General features: G+C 40.6%; 1 protein-coding gene across 1 annotated transcript in view; it reads left to right on the plus strand.

Annotated features, from left to right (window-relative positions):
- Nucleotides 1-16,830, plus strand: part of LOC140230022 (potassium channel subfamily K member 13-like) — a 52,921-nt gene extending 36,091 nt beyond the window's left edge. The window contains exon 2 of the mRNA XM_072310231.1: nucleotides 15,908-16,830. Coding sequence (XP_072166332.1) covers nucleotides 15,908-16,830 — 923 coding nt within the window. The remainder of the gene's footprint in view (nucleotides 1-15,907) is intronic.
- Nucleotides 16,831-21,866: the final 5,036 nt, after the last annotated feature.

The following is a 21,866-nucleotide window of genomic DNA, read 5'->3' on the forward strand; positions in this document are numbered from 1 at the left end:
CATTCCCACTTACAAATGATATTCATCTCTTTGAAGAGTGGTGTACTTGTGAATACTTTTATTTTTGCTTAACATGATTTTAAAAATCGTGTGATGTGAATCATAATGTAAGCTTTGCATGAATTGGCCCAAATGATGATACAAATCCTTTGCTTTCAAAATATTCTTCTGTTAAGACGGAGGTCATCAGTACAGAAATGTCTAGTAATATTACCGATTATTCAAAGTGCCTTTTTATGCAAAAGAAATATCATTATCCATGTAAGCTGAATGTGTTTGTTTGAGTTACTTCAATTCCTTGTAGATTTTTATTTGCTCGTTAATAAAGGAAATTCATGTACCAGTTTTGCTTCACCTAAATCGACAGTGAACAGAAACCACATTGTACTGTTATTTATTCCTGTCGTTGAGTTACTCTGCCAGTCAATTTTTGCTTGCTTAATTCATTTTCTACTTAATATCTCTTCTTCTTTTTCAAACTGAATAATTTTATAACAAATTCACTCTTTCAAAGTCAAATACAAAAGCGTTTTGTATGAAAATGAAATTGAAGAAATGTCAATTCACTAACAATCATGAATTACGCATTCTTGTATTTTGTACCTCTTCAAATTCATTTGATTTGCATGAAATCGCATACATGTCATGATATTGTAAATCACTTCAGGTAGTAATAAATTATATTCATGTATACAGTACTGACAAATATGGTAGAAGTAAAATTTTGTAATGAAAATGAAAGTTTTCATTACAATCTATCTCTGTCTGTGAACTTCTTCATTGTGAAGCTGTCTAACCTTTTCCTGTTGCTGACTTTTCCCGGAGTGGGAGGTCAGAGCGAAATTTTAAAAATTGAGAATTAGGAAGAGATTCTGGAAGGAAAGTTACAACGAATGTCTTTTTTTTTTCCTACAAGATGCGCGTGGCAAATGAACCAAAACAATGAGCCCTTACTCAAGAATGACCTAAGTTAAATGGGTGCAATGAAGATCTGAATATAAGAATTGTTAATTGTCAACACTACCGGGCAATGATAATGTTATTTGCAAAATATGTTAGAATGCCGTGTGTGGATATCAGCCATGGAAATTGAAAAGTTGAGGGACGTAGTCTCCGAAACTGAGACAGGAAGAGTGAAGGAGAGGGGAGACGGGAACGTTAATTATTCATGCTGCCAATTTAGGCGAGGTATAAATGCAACGCTTGCAGGGCTAGGGGCAAATTTACCATCAAACATCCATTCACTATCAAATGCGTCATCAGTCCTTCCTAGGATAAGGAGGCGGGGTGATCAAACTGCCAATCACAATAATATGTTCGCCATGACCATTGTTTGAAGTTATTAAACTTATCCAATTGACATTACAGGCAAGTACAGCAGAATTGACATAAGAATTTTATTTGAAAGCTTTCACAACGTTTCAATTGTATTTTTAATTTTTAGTCATGAGGGTTCACGCACATTTCTTAGAATATTTCTGGTGTTCCCTTAATAACAAAGGCTTTATTTTTTGGTGATGACGGTTTTCGAACCTGAAGCAGACTACATAGACCTCGCATATCTTATGGTGGGTACAGGTGAATTCTGACAACATACAAACAAACAAAACAAAACAAAAATAAATTATGCAAAACAAAACTGAACAGAATAGAATCTGCTTCCCCGCAGTATGGCAAGATGTTTCATGTTTTCATTCGCCGAGCGAGGACAGACAGACAGACACACACACACACACACACACACACACACATTATATTGAGTTACATAAATTTTTGCATAACAGTAGGAACAAAAGACGCAGAGAACGATCCCACAATAGCCCACTATATCACAAATCAATTCCATAGGATTAAGGTGGAAAAAATATATTGCTGACAAAAAAGAAATAAAATTAAAAATCACTCGAATGACGTGCATTACCAAAATCAATATATGAAGGGGAAATGATCACCGGAAATAGCTTGTCCTTTCACTTCCATACAAAAGCTTTATGGGCAAAAGAAAAAGTACTCCGAGAGGGATACCAGTAATGTATATTCTATTTGCCATTTTTTCACACACAGACACACACACACAGGTATCAACACGAATACGCGCTCTGTATTACCATTGACATCGGGTGTTTTTTACATGTTGATTCAGAGAAGTCAACACAGCAATGTACGAATCTTGACTACCGCATGAATTGACATTTTGCTCTTTCTGGGTGGCTAATTTCTTGATTTCGCCGTCTTACGCCGATTTACACACACACACGCACACAAACACACACACATACTGGGGACTGCATGAATTATATATGTAACACACGCATACTGCGAAAACAGGTCCATGTTACACGTGCACACAATAGAACAACGCACAGACGCATGATGCATAAAGTAAGTAGTGGAGGCAAGACATTTGCTGCTTGAAGCTGTTTCCTTGTGAATACATCGAGAGTATCTGTGTATCGCTATATACCACATCGTGCTCCCGACTGACAGAAATGCTTGCTCTACCCCACCCCAACATTCTTCATGCATAATGCTGCAAGACAAGGAGTACGATCGAAGCCTTTCCATAACAGTTGGTGAATCAGGGCACCAAAGTGATTGCACGACTGCCGCCTCTTTCTTCATCGGTCTCGACACTGCCACCCTACTCACCCCACCCCCCACCCCACTCCTCGGCCTCCCAAACAACACTACCTCGTCTCTACCGTTTCCAATCATATCCCAGCCTTGAGGAGTTCCACTTCGCCAGTTTTGACCGCGGGACAATTAAAACACCTTTCCTACCTTTCGGGCTGATTACTGCTCTTGCCTTTGTGCTTATAACTCTTTTCATTTAGACGGCTCTCTCTCCCCTCTCCTCCTTTTCTCTCTCCCACCCCTCCCTTTCTTCCTACCCTCGCTCTCCATATTTTCCGCTCCTCTCACATCCCTATGTTACTTCTGTCCGATCGTGGCGAGAGCTGCACTACGGGCTCAGTGGTATGGAAAAAGCTATATTTGCGTGTAGTGGGAGTAGTGAGTTTTATCGGATGGTATAGGAAGGTTCTTGCAATCACGGCCGGAGTGAAGCGGGACACATTACAATGCCGGATCCGTGCTTAATGGACCAGCTAATGCGAGGAAACTGGTGTGTGATTTTTCGTTCTGGTGATGGAAACGGTGTACGGGCAGATGGCCATCCCCCTCGTATCCCCCTCCAGCTTTTATCTCATAAAAGCAATAGCTACACATTGCAACTACATAACTTTAACACCATTTTAAGTCTTTGGCATATCTTGGGATGCGTTTTAATCTTCCCACTAGGAAATGGGCTACACTCATAGGCCTACATTTTATATGTTTTTGCATCGACGCAAATGACTGAACGATTTTTTTTTTCTTTTTGTAGTTGTCTTCAATTATTTTCAATTTTTGGGGGGTTATACTTGTGTCAGATTTCTGAGATCTTCAACTCTCCCCACCGATTTTTCCGGAACACTGCCTTTTAACCTATGGCTGTTTGTCGACACATTAAACCAAAGCCTGATTTGTGGCGGATGAGGAGAATCAAGAAAGCTTAGATAAAGGTAGACTTGGAATCTACGTTTTACACTTGGACTCATCGCACTCCTTCCTGCAACATTCGTCTTATCGAGTAAGCCTTGTATTGTCGAATACATTGTGAAATCGTGCTAACCTTTCTTGACCAACATCTCAAAGTACAAATTGAGACTATAAAATAGGAAGAGGTTGTCGATGATAATGAAGGAGTAAATCCACGACAGGAGAAAGCATCGAAGAGTCATGAACATAAAGTATATACAACGCACTTACTATAATAATCCTCGGTAATGAACGAAGACGTCCTCTCTGTATAGACGGAATAATACATTTCAAACATGCTAATTAACTTTGTGCCATTGTTACATGAATCTGTCGATATCTTGTTACTGCGCATGATACCGAAAGCTGTTTCTCTGTTAGAACCCCCCAAACATTATCGTTATATAATATATATATATATATATATATATATATATATATATATATAGTATATATATATATATATATATATATATATATATATATATATATATATATGTATATATATATATATATATATATATATATATATATATATATATATATATAGATATATATATATATATTATGCCCTGGTAAAGCTGATCTACTGGCGCACTGTTTGCCCAATCAGAGCTTTGCAATGACGTCTCATACGACAGTTTTGTGTAGGACGAGCACATTCGTTTATGAAGGTTAATCTTTCTTTCTTTCATGTCTTATCTTTCCTCATCACTAATTTTGTCAAGCCGATTTGTTGTTTTTATTTTCGTTTTCGTATTCTGTGTAAAGGATCATAGTATTTTGCCTTCTTTACTTTCATTATGTGATGTGACAAATATTAAGCAACGTCGAACGAACCTCCTTATCATGAACACATACTAGTAGTCCAATTAAACTCACTGCCATTATTTTATTGGATGATACTGACTCGATGAAATAAAAATGACTGATTAAATTAGATGGTCAGAAGTGTCTCCAGACCTGAAAGGATCAGGGAAGGGTTTGTTATCACATGATCGCATTTTGCGCGATTTCCCCGGATAATGCGATATTCTGTCCAGGGTGTTTGGTTTGGAGACAGGCAAGACCGGCCGTCCATTACTCTCCGGTCGCTACAAGCACGCCATTTCTCATGGTCACATGTCTTCGGCTGTGATGCTCTCATCTACGATGCATTCAACACCACCCGTCGTCACCACCCATTCCTCCACACCTCCTGCAGCCGGACCAAGCCAGACCCGAGCAATACTCCCTGGTCGACCTTGCTGATCACATTTAATTCGGCTGTTAATTCAGTGTTCGCTTATAAAGTATATAATTGCTAATCGAATCGGGGGAAATCAAGCGGTTCAGAGGGAGACCTCTGCAGTCGTCAACCGCTAGTCTCTGGAATCGTGGGTTTGTTATTGCAGAAATCACTTGCGTGAAGTCACTTGCGTGAAGATTGATCTTTATTCCTTCACACTTCATCCTTTACTCATACCTCCTCACCTTCTCTTGTTCTCTTCCTGTCTTTTTGCTATCACCTCTTTACTTATCATCGTATCTTATTCCGTTCTTCTGTTTCATTTTCCTTTCTTTTCTCCTTCTCCTTCCTCCCGTCTAAGGCTTCTTCGTTTTCCATTCTCGCATGTTTAAACCTCCTCTTTATACAACATGCTTCTCGATCTCAATCAAACATCGCTTGCATTTCCGGATGAAATTCCCAGCGCACATCGATTCCAACAATCCATGTAGGTTCCCCATGGAGGAGTACTTGGCGTACGTTACCCCTTGCCAGTCATGCAGGCCGCGATCGAGAAAGTGAACAGTAACGACAGAGTACATCCATCTTCCCCCATCCCCACCCCCCCCCCATTGATATTTGCTTGCTTATTGGCGCATAAAGGCGACGAAAAATCCCTAATCAGTTGGTCCTGAAAATTGGAAAGCAATCACAGGTAGAATCGAAGGTCGATCAGAGATACAGATGTACACGTACACAAACCAACATACAGACACCAACACACACACACACACACGTCAAATAAATGGTAAGATAGCGCACACACACTCGTCAGCTTACATTACATTCACTCACACGACCGATACCTCAGTTTCATCCATCTGCAATCCTGACAAAAATACACCCACTCAACGACTTTCGATGGCTAGTACCTAAAGGTGGAGGACATTTACAAATGTAAACCTGGTGATGTCACGCTTTCAAATTTGATTAATTTTCTGATGTTGACTTTCAGCGACGGAGTAGTCCCTGGTGAACGCGTCTCCAAAGCCCTCTCACTCGATTGTTCCTTCTCCTTTCACTTTCGCAAGGCAACTTCGCCTCTACGGGATTCTAGAATCGATAAACGGACGATTGGACTCGAGCGAGTTGTCCCTTCTCTAGTTTAGGGTCGGGGAGCTTTACGGTGAAAGCTTGCTCGCTGTAATGGCGGCAGAGAAAAGTGTGCGTTGTACCTCACAGTCACATTCTGTGGATTAAATTAGGTTACTTCACATTTCATGAATCCCAGTCCCAGGACTTAATTCAAAGTTATCATCGTGATGGCTGAATTACCGTCTGCGCTTTGCTCATCATCAAGCTGTCGGTGCCTTTGGTAATTCTTTTTTGCGTTCTTTTCCTGCTAAGTCTCCCTTTTCACAAGCATGGAAAATGTAATAGTTAAGAAGGTCTTATGTATAGGCACTCCGTGCCGACGAACGATTTGAATTGTTGACGCGATTTTTCACATCAAAACAACGCCACAAAAAAACATTAGTATGCCGCTTATAGAAGTCGGATTCTCTGGTCTTTTATTGTTTGTTTGTTTATTCATAGTTTCCATTGGTCAAAATTGTAATGGGACCACCATAATCTAAAGGAATGCTGTAGCAATTTTTCTCATGACAATTCGACAGTATATCAACCGTGATATCGTATCATCTTTTCATGCTACCAATCATGTTCTTGCAGTCCTTTTGTTGAGAGGCTAGAACAGCAAGAAGTTCATGTGTATACTGATTTGTTATGATTCGATACGTACTGCGATATGTTTGATATGGATTTAAAAATTATATAAAAACGAGCGAGAAATACAAAGGGGAGAGAGACTTTGTTATATTGTCGGTCTTTGTTACACTCCGATCTGACACTTCCTGAATATCAGATGCAGTCAAAAGAAAAATCTGCATCTCCAGCTATAATTTTCTTGACCAATACAGCTATGTCACCTATTGCTACCACTCTCATTCTTTTGACGATATAATCTAAGTCGAAATTACTATAAAGATATGATTACACAGATTAGAATGATGTTAATCCTTTCAAAAAATATATACATACATGTATGTGTGTGTATATTATTTTATTTTTTAGATCCCCTACCGAAATGGTGCGTGAATGACATTAAGAATACAATGTTTTACTGTACTTACTTCATGTGAATTTCGTACACAGAAATCAAGGAAGTCACATGTTTTCTTTAAAAAAAAACTGTCTCTAATTGGCAACCTTTCATTTATTCATGTTCATTTTCAACCTTGCGTTTTCGTTCTTGATTACTCAAGGCATGTGAAATTGGACGTGTATTTTTGTATCCATAATTAGCATGGTTGCATTGAAGACGACTACTCCTAAAGTGTAAAGAAATGAGACTCTACTACTCATTGTTTCGAGGACTGACGGTTTTGAAAAAGGTCATTAATTATCCTGCCGATGGTATAGGCATTCCACAATGAAAAGGCAAAGCCTTTCTCTCTAATGAAATCTAGCATCAAACTGTCAATATCCCAAAGGGTCAGAGTTCGAGGTGACAATACATTTTGACAGTTACCCATCCAATTTCATAACAACTTATCATACACTGAAATATTGCATAGTAGTGTTGGCAAAGGACGTGTCATCATTGGTTTACCAGCCATCAACCATCCAAAGAGACTGTATTTTTTTCTTTTTGCATTTGCTATCTGTATGAATGTGTTATCAAACTTTCACACAGTGTTTTGATCTCTCAATCAACAAAGACATGCCTCTGCTTACGTGTGCTTAGCCACGTTCTGGTCGGATATATAGAAGAATATAATTTTCATCTAAAATCGCATCGGCATAACTCCGCGCGAGAGCGCTTGCAAAGCCCTTTGCGGCACGCCTGATAACTAATTGATAAGCAAGCGTGAAACAAACGCCAGCTACAAATGGGCAAATTAATTGCGCCAGACATTTCTGATACGGCTATATGCGCTTCACGCCAAACCAGACCGCCATCTGCGCGGGATGCTTGTGCCGATATACCGGTATGTGGGTCGTTTGGCACCTCCGTAACCCTTATTTTGGTGATGACAGCCATGATGTTGCTCAAGATTCCCAGGATGGGGACAATAGTGTGAGTGCACCAGTGGGAAGATAGCCGTTTTCTTTTCTTTTTTATTAAATCATATCAATATGGTTAAAAAGAAACAAAGATAAGAAGCCTTTACTCTCCATGTAAAGCTGACTGTATAGACCGGAATGTTCCAAATCATTCCAATGCTGACAGTACATAATCATATTTCAGTTCAGTCTCTACAGATATTTACTCACTGAGATAGAACACCAATACAAGTGGCTATCAATCGGGACTTGTAGAAGAACACTGTAGGACAAAAACAATCTGAATAACGACCTTTCTCCACATCGCCTTCCTGGTTGACGCAAATAATCTGTAGTCGACCGAAGCTGCATTTCCCAGGCAGTCTCTGAGGTTCCCGCACACATAATCTATTATGATAATGTGTGTACGAGTCGGGCTGAATTTGCCCTTGGTCATCAAAGCACGCATATTGCATTCGGAACACTATCATTAGGGGAGCGAAAGGCCACCGATCGCCAGGCTGATCGGCCAGACGAATGCGGAGGGTAAGAAGGCGGGGAGTTGGGGTGATTTTGTACAGAGGTAGGATGGCATGGCTGACTGCAGACAAAAATACTATGGACGCCCTTCCCTCCCCCCCCCCATCTTAATCCAAATGCTGATTTGCTGGTGAGAACCCCCGCCTTTTCCAGTTTAAGTCTATCATTCCCTCACCCAACCTGTTTGTACACAAGGCGTCACGTTTTGAACAGGAGGTGCTGAGAGAGCTAAAGACCGCCTCAGACGTCCACCACCGTCGACCAGGACCTCAAGTATTCGGTGGATGACGTCATCGGCAGAATGACGGCTTTCGCAATAAACGCTGCGCATATTTGCGAACCGAGATTGTCTATATCTCGAGAGCGTGAGTGTAAACTCAGCGTCCATTTCGATTTCTGTGTCTATTCTGGTAAGGGCCCGTGCTGCATCTAGGCGTAATATTGAGATATGAGAATTACCTTAAGGCATTGCACGTGTTATAAAGTTATACCCCTCCCCATGTATGCAGCACACTTAGCCACGAACACACAGAAAAATACATGAACTCATACGTGGGTTCGTATGCGCGCATACACACATGCATTATGCTTGAATCATTTCCTCTTAACCTTTTTCTTGGTACTGCTGGAAGAGGGGAGATTAATGTCACAGCGGTTGTAAATAGATTCTACATTGTCTTCTGTGAAATAAGCTCCCTATATTGGTTAACGTGAAAGCAAGGTGGTGTTTACATTTATTCTGGCACCCGAAAAGGTTCACTCGTGGTTAATAATAAGGTCTTCTCTGAAATGTGCGTCTTAGAATCAACGTCACTGATAACGATGAATATCTGAAGTATTGCTTAACCTTCCTACGCGCAGTGCATGATGATAATATTATGTTATATACACACACAATACAAGAATTGTGTGTATCACAGAGATTCTTTCATAAAATGGGCTTAACCAGTTTCCCATGAGATTCTGAAATCTCCTTGGATTCACACAGCTCCTACTATTTACCCGTAGTCAAAGCCTTACATAGCACACATTCATCTGCTCCTGGGAAAACAAGAACTATTCCTTCAAAATAAAAATACGCATAGTGTCAACTATGTTTTCTTGTAATGATATATATGTAATATCATATCATACTGAAATGGGAGACACCAACAATCCTTTTCCCGGGGAAAGAGGAGAGAGGCCGAGTGGGAGGAGATAAATTTAATTTTGTTGTTTAGGATTCTCCGATATCATATTTGGGAAGGAGATTCTTCTTTCTGCCAGTAGGTTTTCATCTCCTGTCCGTGTCATTTTTTTTTCTTCGCCTGACTGGAAATTGCAACAGGAAGAAAATCGAAATCGGAGAAGAAATTGTCTGGTGCGAAATGTACATCCATGACGGCATGAGGGTGGTGGATTGAGGATCATAATGTGTAGAAGTGGGAAAGACTGTCGTTTGTTTTCTTGACATTAAAATCATCATTTTGATAATCATTTCTTTATGAGCATTCTAGAAGCAATGACAGCGGACTGTTGTAGGGCGTGGGCGTAAATCCCGGGGGGGGGGGGGGGGATGGGGGATATATCCCCCCCTGAAATGGAGGAGGGGGGATGGCCTGTACAAACATCCCCCCCTGAATTTTGGGGAAAAAAATGGAGGAAGCAGAAATGCGATAGTATCAATTTTGGCATATTGCGTGACGTTTGTACACCGGCCTTCAGACAGGTAACAGAGCTGAACAGTATTCTATCTTGTAGGAAAATGTATACATAATTTTCTCAAGCGCTCGCTCGCTTCGCTCGCTCGCGAAGAAAGTAACATCGACATAACCGTCGGCCTTACGCCAAAAGGGCCTTAACACCATAGACTTTGTACACTATTAGTGCCCTTTTGGCATGAGGCCGACGATACTGTACAATGTAAGGTATGGCTCAGACGTTGACAACGTCACATAGTATAGGCCTACATGTAAACATGCAATGACGCGAGTAACTTGGGACCATCTGCAAAATATGTACGAAAACAAACAAACAAACAAACAAACAATAAAAAAACTATTATCGCCATAATTGAACCCCCTCCATTTCCTGAATCATTCCTGAGAAACGACAGTGACTGATGACTCAGTCAGGATACATCTATGGGCATACCCAGGGAAGATCAGGGGCGTCGAATGTATCTCGGGGGGGGGGGGGGGGGGGGCAAAGGGGCATCTGCCCGCCCCTTACGGAAGTGTTTAGGCAGACAAATCATTTACCCCCCAAGCAATTCCCGAGATGAGGACAAATCTCGAACCTTCTTAATGGAAAATTGTCCAAATATCGCCAGAACTATGCACCAGATAGTTGTATTGCAATCTTAAACATGCAAAAGCTCCGCTATACAGGATCCCTTTCGATAGACTTTGTACACTTTTGAGATTGACGTATATTTCCCTAATTTATCAAAGAGTGTGTAGCAGATCTTTCACTTAACAAAAGCACCCTCATACGCAGAGGCGTCGATGGGGGGGGGGGGGGGAATGGTTCCCCCATAAAAGTGGGACAAACAAAAGCGAAAAATATAGCCACAAACGGCAGTTTTTGGAGTGTAAAATGTCAAAATTTTAAAGCTCGCTCGCTCCGCTCGCTCGCATTTAATCGCTATGCCATTCTCCTGATGTTGCAGCCAGTGACTGACAGCAGTTGTGCCCGGTGCGCCCCCTTAATTTCCAAAGCGAAATATATAGCTACAAACGACAGTTTTTGGACTGTAAAATGTCAAAATTTTGAAACTCGCTCGCTTTGCTTGCTCGCATTTAATCATTATACCATTCTCCTGATGTTGCAGCCAGTAATTGCCAGCAGTTTTCGTCCGATACGACCCCCTTAATTTCCCAAGCGAAAAAATATAGCTACAAACGGCAGTTTTTGGACTGTAAAATGTCAAAATTTTGAAGCTCGCTCGCTTCGCTCGCTCGCATTTAATCATGCCATTCTCCTGATGTTGCTGCTAGTAATTGCCAGTAGTTTTCGCCCGGTGCGCCTCCTTAATTTCCAAAGCGAAAAAATACAGCCACAAACGACAGTTTTGGGGACTGTAAAATGTCAAAATGTTCAAGCTCACTCGCATTTAATCATTATGCCATTCTCCTGATGTTGCTGCCAGTAACTGCCAGCAGTTTTCACCTGGTGCGCCCCCCTTGATTTCCAAAGCGAAATAATACAGCCACAAAGGACAGTTTTCGGGACTGTAAAATATAAAAATTTTCAAGCTCACTCGCTTCGCTCGCTCGCATTTAATCGTTATGCCATTCTCCTGATGTTGCTGCCAATAATTGCCGGCAGTTGGCCCGGCGTGCCCCCCCCTTAATTTCCAAAGCGAAAAAATACAGCCACAAACGGCACTTTGGGGACTGTAATGTCAAAATTTTCAAACTCGCTCGCTTCGCTTGCTCGCATTCAATTGTTATGCCATTCTCCTGATGTTGCATACTGCCAGTAATTGCCAGCACTTGTGCCCGGTGCGCCCCCCCCCCTTAATTTCCAAAGCGAAAAATATAGCTACAAACGACAGTTTCGGGACTGTAAAAAGTCAAAATTTTCAAGCTCACTCGCTTCGCTCGCTCGCATTTAATCGTTATGCCATTCCCCTGATGTTGCTTCCAGTAATTGCCGGCAGTTGGCCCGGTGTTCCCCCCCCCCCTTAAAGGGTGTGTACAGTTCTGGTCGAGGTGAGGATTTAGCTTTTAACGTTTTGCGAGATATTCTGAAACCACTCTATGAGATGTCAAAGAGCGTGCAGTTCTAAGGGGTATCAAAAGTTTATTTGATGAAAATCGGTTTTGAAATGGCTGAGACATCCAAAAACAAGGTGAAACAAAGAGATCCTAATAAAGTTGTGGCATGTCGCCTTTTATTATTAGCACTTTTTGGGATATCTCAGCCATTTGAAAACCAATTTTCATCAAATAAACGTTGAATCCTTCTTAAAATTACATGCTCTTTCATATTTCATGAGAGGCTTTTCATTATCTCACTTAGGAATGTTCAAAACATGAATCCTCACCTCAACCAGTACTGTACAGTCCCTTTAATTTTCAAGGCGAAAAAATGCAGCCACAAACGGCACTTTGGGGACTGTAAAATGTCAAAATTTTCAAACTCGCTCGCTTCGCTTGCTCGCATTCAATCGTTATGCCATTCTCCTGATGTTGCATGCTGCCAGTAATTGCCAGCAGTTGTGCCCGGTGCGCCCCCCCCCCCTTAATTTCCAAAGCGAAGAATATAGCTACAAACGACAGTTTTGGGACTGTAAAAAGTCAACATTTTCAAGCTCACTCGCTTCACTCGCTCGCATTTAATCGTTATGCCATTCCCCTGATGTTGCTGCCAGTAACTGCCAGCAGTTGCGCCCGGTGCGCCCCCCTTAATTTCCAAAGCGAAAAAATACAGCCAAAAACGGCAGTTTTTGGACTGTAAAATGCCAAAATTTTCAAACTCGCTCGCATTTAATCGCTACACCATTCTCCTGATGTTGCTGCCAATGATTGACGCCCGGTTGCGCCCGGTGCGGCGCCCGGTGCGGCACCCCTTAATTCCCAAAGCGAAGAAGTATATCTACAAACGGCAGTTTTTAGACTGTAAAAGTATTATGTCAAAATTTTCAAGCTCGCTCGCTCCGCTCGCTCGCATAATCGCTATGCCATTCTCCTGATGTTGCTGCCAGTGATTGACAGCAGTTGCGCCGGTGTGCCCCCCCCCCCTTAGTTTCCAAAGCGAAGAATATAGCTACAAACGGCAGTTTTTGGACAGTAAAATGTCAAAATTTTCAATGTAAAAAGATTTCACCGTGGGAGGGGGAAACCCCCCTACCATATCCTCCCCCTTGCTTGCTTCGCTCCCTCACGATCTCATAACCGCTCCCCCTAAGATCAAATCCTGTCTACGCCGGTGATAGGCCCCACTATTTAGTAGGCCTTCGCAGTGATGTCGCACAGGCGGAGCAAGAGCTGAAATACCACGATTTAGTCATTCAATAATATATTGTGAATATTTCATTTTCTATTGGGTTTTTTTAAGAAAAAAAACCACAAAAATTTCACCAAACGTGTGCACCAGATCGCTGAATTTCAGGTCTTAAAATGCAAAATCTTCTTCGTGTGGGAGAGGGATACACCCCCCCCCCCCATACACACCCTCCCCCCGTTCGGTCGCTCCGCTCCCTCTCACAGATATTTCAAAAACAAACTGATTTTCCGCCGCAAGTCATCTGACAAGCAAAAAAAAAAAGCAACAAAAAGTCTTCATATTTTTGCTGCCATTCTCCTCCCACTTTATATTTCTGCAAAAGAGTGGGACATCCGATCCCTGTAAAGTGTGTGTGTGTGGGGGGGGGGGGGGAGGGGGCACAAAGCTTCCCCCCCCCCCCCCCCCAAGGCTGCGCCGGTCCGGTTATGGGCTTGTGATCGTGGTGATGGTGACCATCCCCCCCCACTCCTCAGTACGGATTTACGCCGTTGGCGTATGATGACGATGAAAAGCAGGGGCAGCGACACCATTTTCACCATTTAATCGTAAATTTTGTTACCGCAGGAGTGCTGAATTTGTAGAGGCAAAGTGTGAGAAATTGATATTGCCTGATCAGCATTGAATACAACGTGCTGTAACCATGGAAACTAACTGATTACCTTAGCAGGAGAACACAAAACATTATTTTGGCGACACAAGTTATGTGTAAAATTCGCACACCACACACGTGCACTTCGCTCCCTGTTCTTGTCCTCTCCCTTCGACTAAATTATTATAAATTGATCGTCATGATTATCTTCAAGTCCAAAATTTGAATGCATCAAGGGAAAAACCTTTAAAAAATGTTTCTTTCCTCAATGTTCATTCTTGTATTATGTCTTCTGGTATGGCCTCTCGTTCGAGGTTAACTGCCTACCTGATAATTTATGCGTGCAAATGAGTAAGTGCTGCATCTCTAAGAAAAGTCACAAGAATTATTCTGAGCCTCGTGGAGACAGTGATTTATGAAAAATCAACAACAACTGAAAAGACAAGACAAGACAAAGCAAAACAAAACAACCTAACATTGTTCAAAGTTGAAGAATCAAAGGCGCCGGGGAACGCGTTGCTGCTCCGCTGCCAAATTATGCACATTAGCATCACTCGCTCGAGAGCACAATAAATGTAAAGTCGTAGCAGTCGACAAAAAAAAAAATCAAATACGTTTGAAAAGGTTTGTTGATGTGAAGTGAGGAGGAATGGTAGAAGGTGATGCATGATTGTTTTCAAACAGAATACAAGATGAAATACGCAGCAATCATGCTCTCTCTCTCTCTCTCACTCTCTCTCTCCTCTCTCTCTCTCTCACCCTCTCTTTCTCTTTCTCTCTCGATTCTTTACTTAGAGTTTAATCCAGGCTTACTCGTGGATTCTTGAGTGCAATGTACACATCTTGCCGCTATTTTCAAAAGAAAACACCGCTCGCTGGCGGTTATAACTTCATCACACGCCTGAATTAGACCACTGGTTATCGACTCAATGCCTCCTACACATTATGCACATTGTACTGAACGATAAATGCGTTATATAGAGTTATGAAAGAATATTACAAACGCCCCATCTTGGTGACAAACTTGTATTTTCGTTTCAGTGACAAAGCCAAGCTAGCATTTTAAGCACCCTGAATAGAATTTTGCGAGTACTGCACAAAATACATATCGTTATCATAGGTAGGCAAAAAGGTTTACGCACTACTATACTGCATCTGCAAATAGCACATTCCCACGATTGCCGACTCCATATTATACACACTGATGGACACAGAGACAGCTGACGCACTGACAAATAAAGACATAGATGGACAGCGCGTGTTGTAAAGGGGAAATAGGTAAAGTTGCATTAGGAATGCTAGAAAGTATTTACTCAGTAATTGCCACAATGAGGCAGTTATTAATGATGCTTTGGTAAGTCTTCGCAAAAAAGAGAAAAATTAAACGAAACAATAGCAAAGCTAAATCAGTACCAAAGACAACAATTAAACACGCCCGAAAGGCATCGCACGCACCATGGTATCAACAAACGCAAATGCTTCACCTACAAAACGTTGAATTCAGGTTAATTTGATGTCTTGGTGTGTTCATGTTTGAATGTGAATAAAAAAAAACATACTTTAGGCTTATAACATTGCTTTTATTCTTTAGCTCGAGTGATGCAGAGTTATATCAGTCGGCGTGCACAATTTTGCAAGTGCATAATGTCAAAAGAGAAGAGAAGAGAAGAGAAGAGAGAGTGAGAGCGTTATTGCTACTGATAAATTCTTCTTATCATTATATCTATGACCTTTTCTTTGATGTAAAAAACAGACGGATATGCAGTTTGAAGATGCATATTACCAAAACCGTTCAACACCTTCACCCATGAACTTTGATGATTAGATCACAAACGGCCATTATTTTGATGATACTAACACAGTTTCGTTGTTTTTCTTTTCTCATTGTGGTGCAGGTTTTGGCATGACCTCTCCGTCCACTTCTAGCGGTCGTGTGATGCTGATAATCTACGGCTTGCCCGGATGTGCTGCCTGCATTCTCTTCTTCAACATATTTCTGGAGAGGCTCATTACACTCCTGGCCTATGTGATGAAACAGTGTCATGAGCGGAGAATACGCAAACTTAAAGATCAGCACCAGAACGGGCAGGCCAAGAACGGTGGTCGTCGCCCGTCAGAACAATCCGACGACGATCTTGAGAACTGGAAACCGTCGGTATACTGGGTTCTGGTCTATCTAACTCTGGGAGCTATCAGCATCGCCTGCACTGCCTCGGCAGTCTATACCAAGGTGGAGCCTGGTTGGTCCTATTTGGACAGCTTCTATTTCTGTTTCGTCGCGTTTAGCACAATTGGATTTGGAGATTTGGTTTCAAGCCAGGAGTCTTCTTACAATCAGCAGTACTGGTATCGTTTCGGTAACTTTATCTTCCTCACGGCAGGCGTGTGCTGCATCTATTCTTTCTACAATGTCATATCTATTATAATCAAGCAGTTTCTGAACTGGGCGATCAAGAAATTAGACTGTCGATGCTGCCACCGACGGCGACCTCGGCCACGGAGAAACGCCATAACGCCGGGTCACCTGCAGCGACAGATGAACTCGGCCGGCAAGCGCCACAACGGGCCCGGGAACGTGGAGGTCACGGATTACGACAGCGAGACGGATGGGAGAAGGATGTCCGACGAGATGATCAGCATGAAAGACTTTTTGGCGGCAAACAAGGTATCCTTAGCCGTCATGCAGAAACAACTGTATGAAACATCCCAGCACCGGCACCATTCGAACAAAAATGGCGTCGGGCAAGGATTAAGTGGAGGTGTGGGCGGCCTTGCAATGCTGAATAATAAGCTGCAAGAGACAGAGAGACGGGATTGACAATTAGTTGATGTCAATCGCCTATAGAATATTCAGTTTGTTAAAGATTAGTTGCCTTTAACTATTCATATACCGACGAGTGTCTCACGTTAACTGCTTTAAAGTCAAGTTTGTAGTCACTTTGTGGCCAGGGATGATTGAAGTGCGAACGCATTAGGAAGAAACTAAACTCTTAGCTAAAGCGAGAGCGTGGAGAGCGGAGAGTAAGTAATTAAACCATGGCAGATCCGGCATCAACCAACCCTCCGATCTACCAGCCACGCGGGCACGTAGCCATGGCAACGGAATACAATCAACTTAATGGTCTATGCAAATGTAATCGACATTACCAAAGGAGCACGTAAGAGCGCAGATTGAAATTTCGTTGTCATGGCGTCTAAAGAAAGCCATCCATGAGCACGCTCAATACGTGATGCTGGAACAATACATTGTTTAAACAAACCTGCAACATAGAGGATCGAGTGAAGACGTGGATGAAAATGGTAATCACGCACAACACCATAAGACTGGGACGTATTCTAGTCAGAGTAAAAACAAATTATTCTCTGTCTATGAGCGTAATGAACAATATTGCAGCCACATTTACCATTTCTATGAGGTTGGATCAAACGCTTCAGTCATTACATATAAACATATCCCATCAGTTTATATAAGGTTTTAGAGTATGTATTTGGGAATACGTCTATCTCTGCCAAGATAATACATCAGGAGAAAGCGTTAAAGTGATCATCAAGAAGGAGACAATCCCCATCGAAGGTCCAACCAGTCGATATTTGGATGTTTGCTATTCTGACTCGATTCTGATTAACGACGACCCGATGGTGTATATTCAAAGGCGAACGACGTTCCTGCACCATTCTAAGAACGTGACACCGTAGTGTATACTCGGACAGAAGAAACATTGAACAAATCCAAAGCTCGTGTAGTTTGTGACTGAGTTGCGCGATGCACTCACTTTTCCAATCAATTAGTCCTATATATAACCATGGTGTGTCCCCAGGCGTTTTCTCGTTTTGCCTATTAACATTAAACATAGCAGGCAAGTATACTCACGCATGTCATTTACAATCATTCCAAATTCATCCTTGATTCAAGACAGGCTAACATACACAAATACACACACAAAAAAAAAAACACACACATATACATATACCATACATACACCACCAGTAAAAAAAAAAAAAAAAAATATCGAGCACAAAACTCCATTACATCCATACTTATCATGAGGAAGCATCTAAACGTTTACGTTGGTATGCAACGATTAACAGCTCGGCACTTAAAACTGAAGACGAAAATGGTTCACAAAGTGACCTTATATCAATTTTTAATGAATAAATATATACGTTTTCATACATGTATATAGTGATATAGATATGATTATTCACTGGCATAATGTCGGTACTGCAGTAAACACTCGATTGGTTATTCTCAATCATGTTTCGTATAACATTCACGAAAGTTTAAAGATATGTGATAGTGAGTGTACGTGTGTGTGTAGATTTGCGCATTTATCATCATCGTTATGAAGTGCTTTTAAACATAATCAAGCGTGCAATTAAACTGCAAAGAAACAATAATATCTTACTAGGAGCTGTCTCTTTCCGTCTTTTCCTGACGATAAAAATATCAAACATCTCACCGTCTTTTTAAGCAGTCAACTGTATTATGACCATTGACACCTTACGACTATTTAAACCCAATTATTTTGGGTTGAAAATTTCAAAATCTATATGGAAATGCTTACAATGAACATTCTAGAACATTCCGGAACACGAAGTATAATATGTAGAACAAAGAGTCGGAAATATTTCCAAAACATGCCAACGATCAAATACATGGTTCTAGATATCATAATATGCTGCACATATTATGTAGCCCTACAAGAACAACATTTTCTTCAGGTGTGAAAACTTTTTTTTTTTTATGATAGCGCTTTGAGAGTTTACTATCATTTCAGAGAGATTTGATTGTCGCAACTTTGCCAGGTCAAACCATCATTTTTTTTTTCTATCATTTTGTTGTGACATTGATCCAGCGGTGATATTCTGGCTATATCCGAAACTTCTCTATGCTTTGATTGGCCAAAATAAACATTTAAAGTAGAACTCTTTGTGTAACATGTTGATATTTGGAGTTTATGAAGTCATCAAATTTGTCATACAGTTAAGTTTGCCTACCCCATTCAAACAAACCATTACAGTACTACTGTGTGTCATGTAGTTCCACTAATATTATTATAGCGCCGCACATAATAATAGCTTTATAGCCATATTTTAAAGTTGCTGTAGTTTCCTTGTGTTCAGTTGATCTAGTTAAAAGATCTTCCTTTCGAAACATCAACAACATCACGGGAACTTTAACACCGTATTTGCATCATAACTCCAGAAAATCACCAATCAAAGTTTGATGCAACATTAGAAGCAATAACTTTCATCAGGCGGACGAACAAATCTTGAACAAAGTTGACCACGGTGTGGTAGGAATCATAATTTGTCATTCATCTATTTCAAAACAGTGAAATCTGAATTCTGAACAAAGTGGCAAGTTTATTCATAGAACACTAGTTATTAATTAATTCTTATAATGCTGATGAAGGAATCTTTTTAGTATTAAAAGTAGAAATTACATTTTCATGCTCAAAGTCTCATTTATCTATCTAAACTTCCATCGTATTTACGCCACACTCATATTATGTATACAAATATCAATGATCAAAATTCATATTTAGTATCAATGCTTGTTGCAGAAAGTTAGTGGCGCTGTGAAAAGCCACACTGATTGCTATCGAATTTCCTATAGTTCTACGTGTAATCTCTGGTGTCACAAATTCATGTGTGAAACTATATGAGCTTAAACAATCCACGTTTTTGCAGTAGCAAATGAGAATTCTGTCAGTTTCCCCAGTGCCAATGGCAGTTGTTTTACCATGGAGATGGGAGATGGAGAAATTTCCTAATGTTCGACCTTAAAAACAATAATCATAGAAACTTTACTACAATAAATCTCTTTGCAGTATTTGAAACTGCAATGAGTTTGTTTCTGAGATTAAACCTCTTGACTTTATTCAACCAAAATTAATGAATGCTTGTGAAATGGAATTTTGAATATTGTATCTATCCTCGCAGAACTATGAGATTCTCTGAGGAGCGTTTCATTTCGAATATTAGCATTCCACAGACTGACAATGAAGGGAAGAAGACAACCGAGTCGTCCTAGTAACACAAAAGCTTAAATTACTGAGCACATACTATCTAGAGATATATTTGTTGTTTTTGTTTATGTCTGCTACCCATACAGAGTAATGCGGTATTCACAATCGAAATATTAATCACACCCTTTTGTGCCGATCTACATTTGCATATTTACAGACTTTGTGCGCGTTTGTAAATAGAGTATTCGATGCATATGGTTGTTTTGTATTATTGTCATGACATTATAGCAATACAAAAACGTAGGTTTTGATGAAAGCGTTAATCAAATGTGTCTCGTCACTGTTCGAGGACTATACTGTAAGACACAAATCATGACAAAAAAACAAATGTATGTGAAGCTTTTGTATCTAAGTGTCATCAATAACATATCGAAAAGTCATCTTCTGCACTTGTGTTCAAGTTAAAACGTTTAACTGTTCATCATTAATGGTGTTAAACAAAGCTTATATTATTGGAAAGAAAATCTTGCGGTAAAAATACAATAAGATGAGTGCTCCACTCGTATGTTATTCTTGTGAGAAATAGGCTATGTCGAACGAAAATGCCAATTTTCTTTATCTTCCTGATTAAAGATAAGTTATCAATGGTAGTTAGACTAAGAAGACTCAGAGAATGAGATGGGGCGGAAAAGTAATAGAATGAGACGGTGAGATGGGGATAGGAGTGAGAGAATTCCACAGACAGCTAGTCATGATGCTATCTGATCTGTACATGATACCATGTATGTAATATTTTTGGTCGAAACGTTTATTTCAGTCATTGATAAATGCTACTATGTATATAGTATATTTTTCTTCCACGCTGAAAACCCTTTTTTTCGTATCTTTCCTTATTATAGCTATACTAAAATGTTATTTATTTTCATGAACTCCAGAATGTTTTCTTACTACATGAAATGTATGCACTACCCCTTTTTGTGTGTTTATTCACCTCCTTTTTGTTCTGCTGTCATACATAGGGAACTGTGTCTAGATTATTTGGCTTGCATACGTTTTGTATGTTAATGCACCAATATTGTCGCGTATTTTCACGTTTACGTTTGCTGCAGTGTAAGCATTGGTCCACCGTGGAGAAGCCTGAGATACCTGAATGAAACTCGAAAAGCTTTTTTAATGAATGCTGAAACTCTGTTTGCCTTGTCCACAATGGGACTCACTGCAACCAAACACTCACTGATATTGGAGAGAGGGCGGTAGGGAGGGAGAGTGTGTGTGTGTGCGTGTGGAGGGGGAGAGGGGAGAGAGAGGGAGCCTTTCCCACTTGTGGCAGGCTCTTTTTTTGACAGTAAAATTCGCATAACATAATGAGGATAATCATGCAATTTGCGTTTCTCAAAGTCGAGCGAAATGGAGTTCCTGCTATTCTCAAATAGATATTTATGGCAGGCAATACTAGGGCCTACCTGATGCTCAAATTTCACCTGAAACCTCTTCATTCATCTTTTTTATTTTTTTTGTTTAATTCCATGTAATTTCACATAGTCTCATGTTGCAACAGCAGTCTCATGTCAAACTTCGTTTAAAAGCGAATCTTGTGAATTATTCATGTTTGTTCCTTGGTAATTACTTAAAAGTTCGATTATATTCGACGAATGACTGATTACAGGTGATTTCAGTGAGTACGCGATTTTTCTAATCTTTTCACCCAAGGGAGGAAAGTGTCGATATTTGAGAAGCATGCTATTCCTGGTGGCTTTTCATCCCAATTCATTTGTTCTGTTCCGTGCAGACAGCGAAATCTCCGTTGCGGTGTAATGTCTTTAATAGCGAGTTATCTATTCATTTGTAAATAATACTTTGTCTTTCTATCTTTGCTTAAAGC

Source organism: Diadema setosum, chromosome 1 (genome assembly GCF_964275005.1).
Source record: "Diadema setosum chromosome 1, eeDiaSeto1, whole genome shotgun sequence".
Classification (NCBI taxonomy): Eukaryota; Metazoa; Echinodermata; class Echinoidea; order Diadematoida; family Diadematidae; genus Diadema; species Diadema setosum.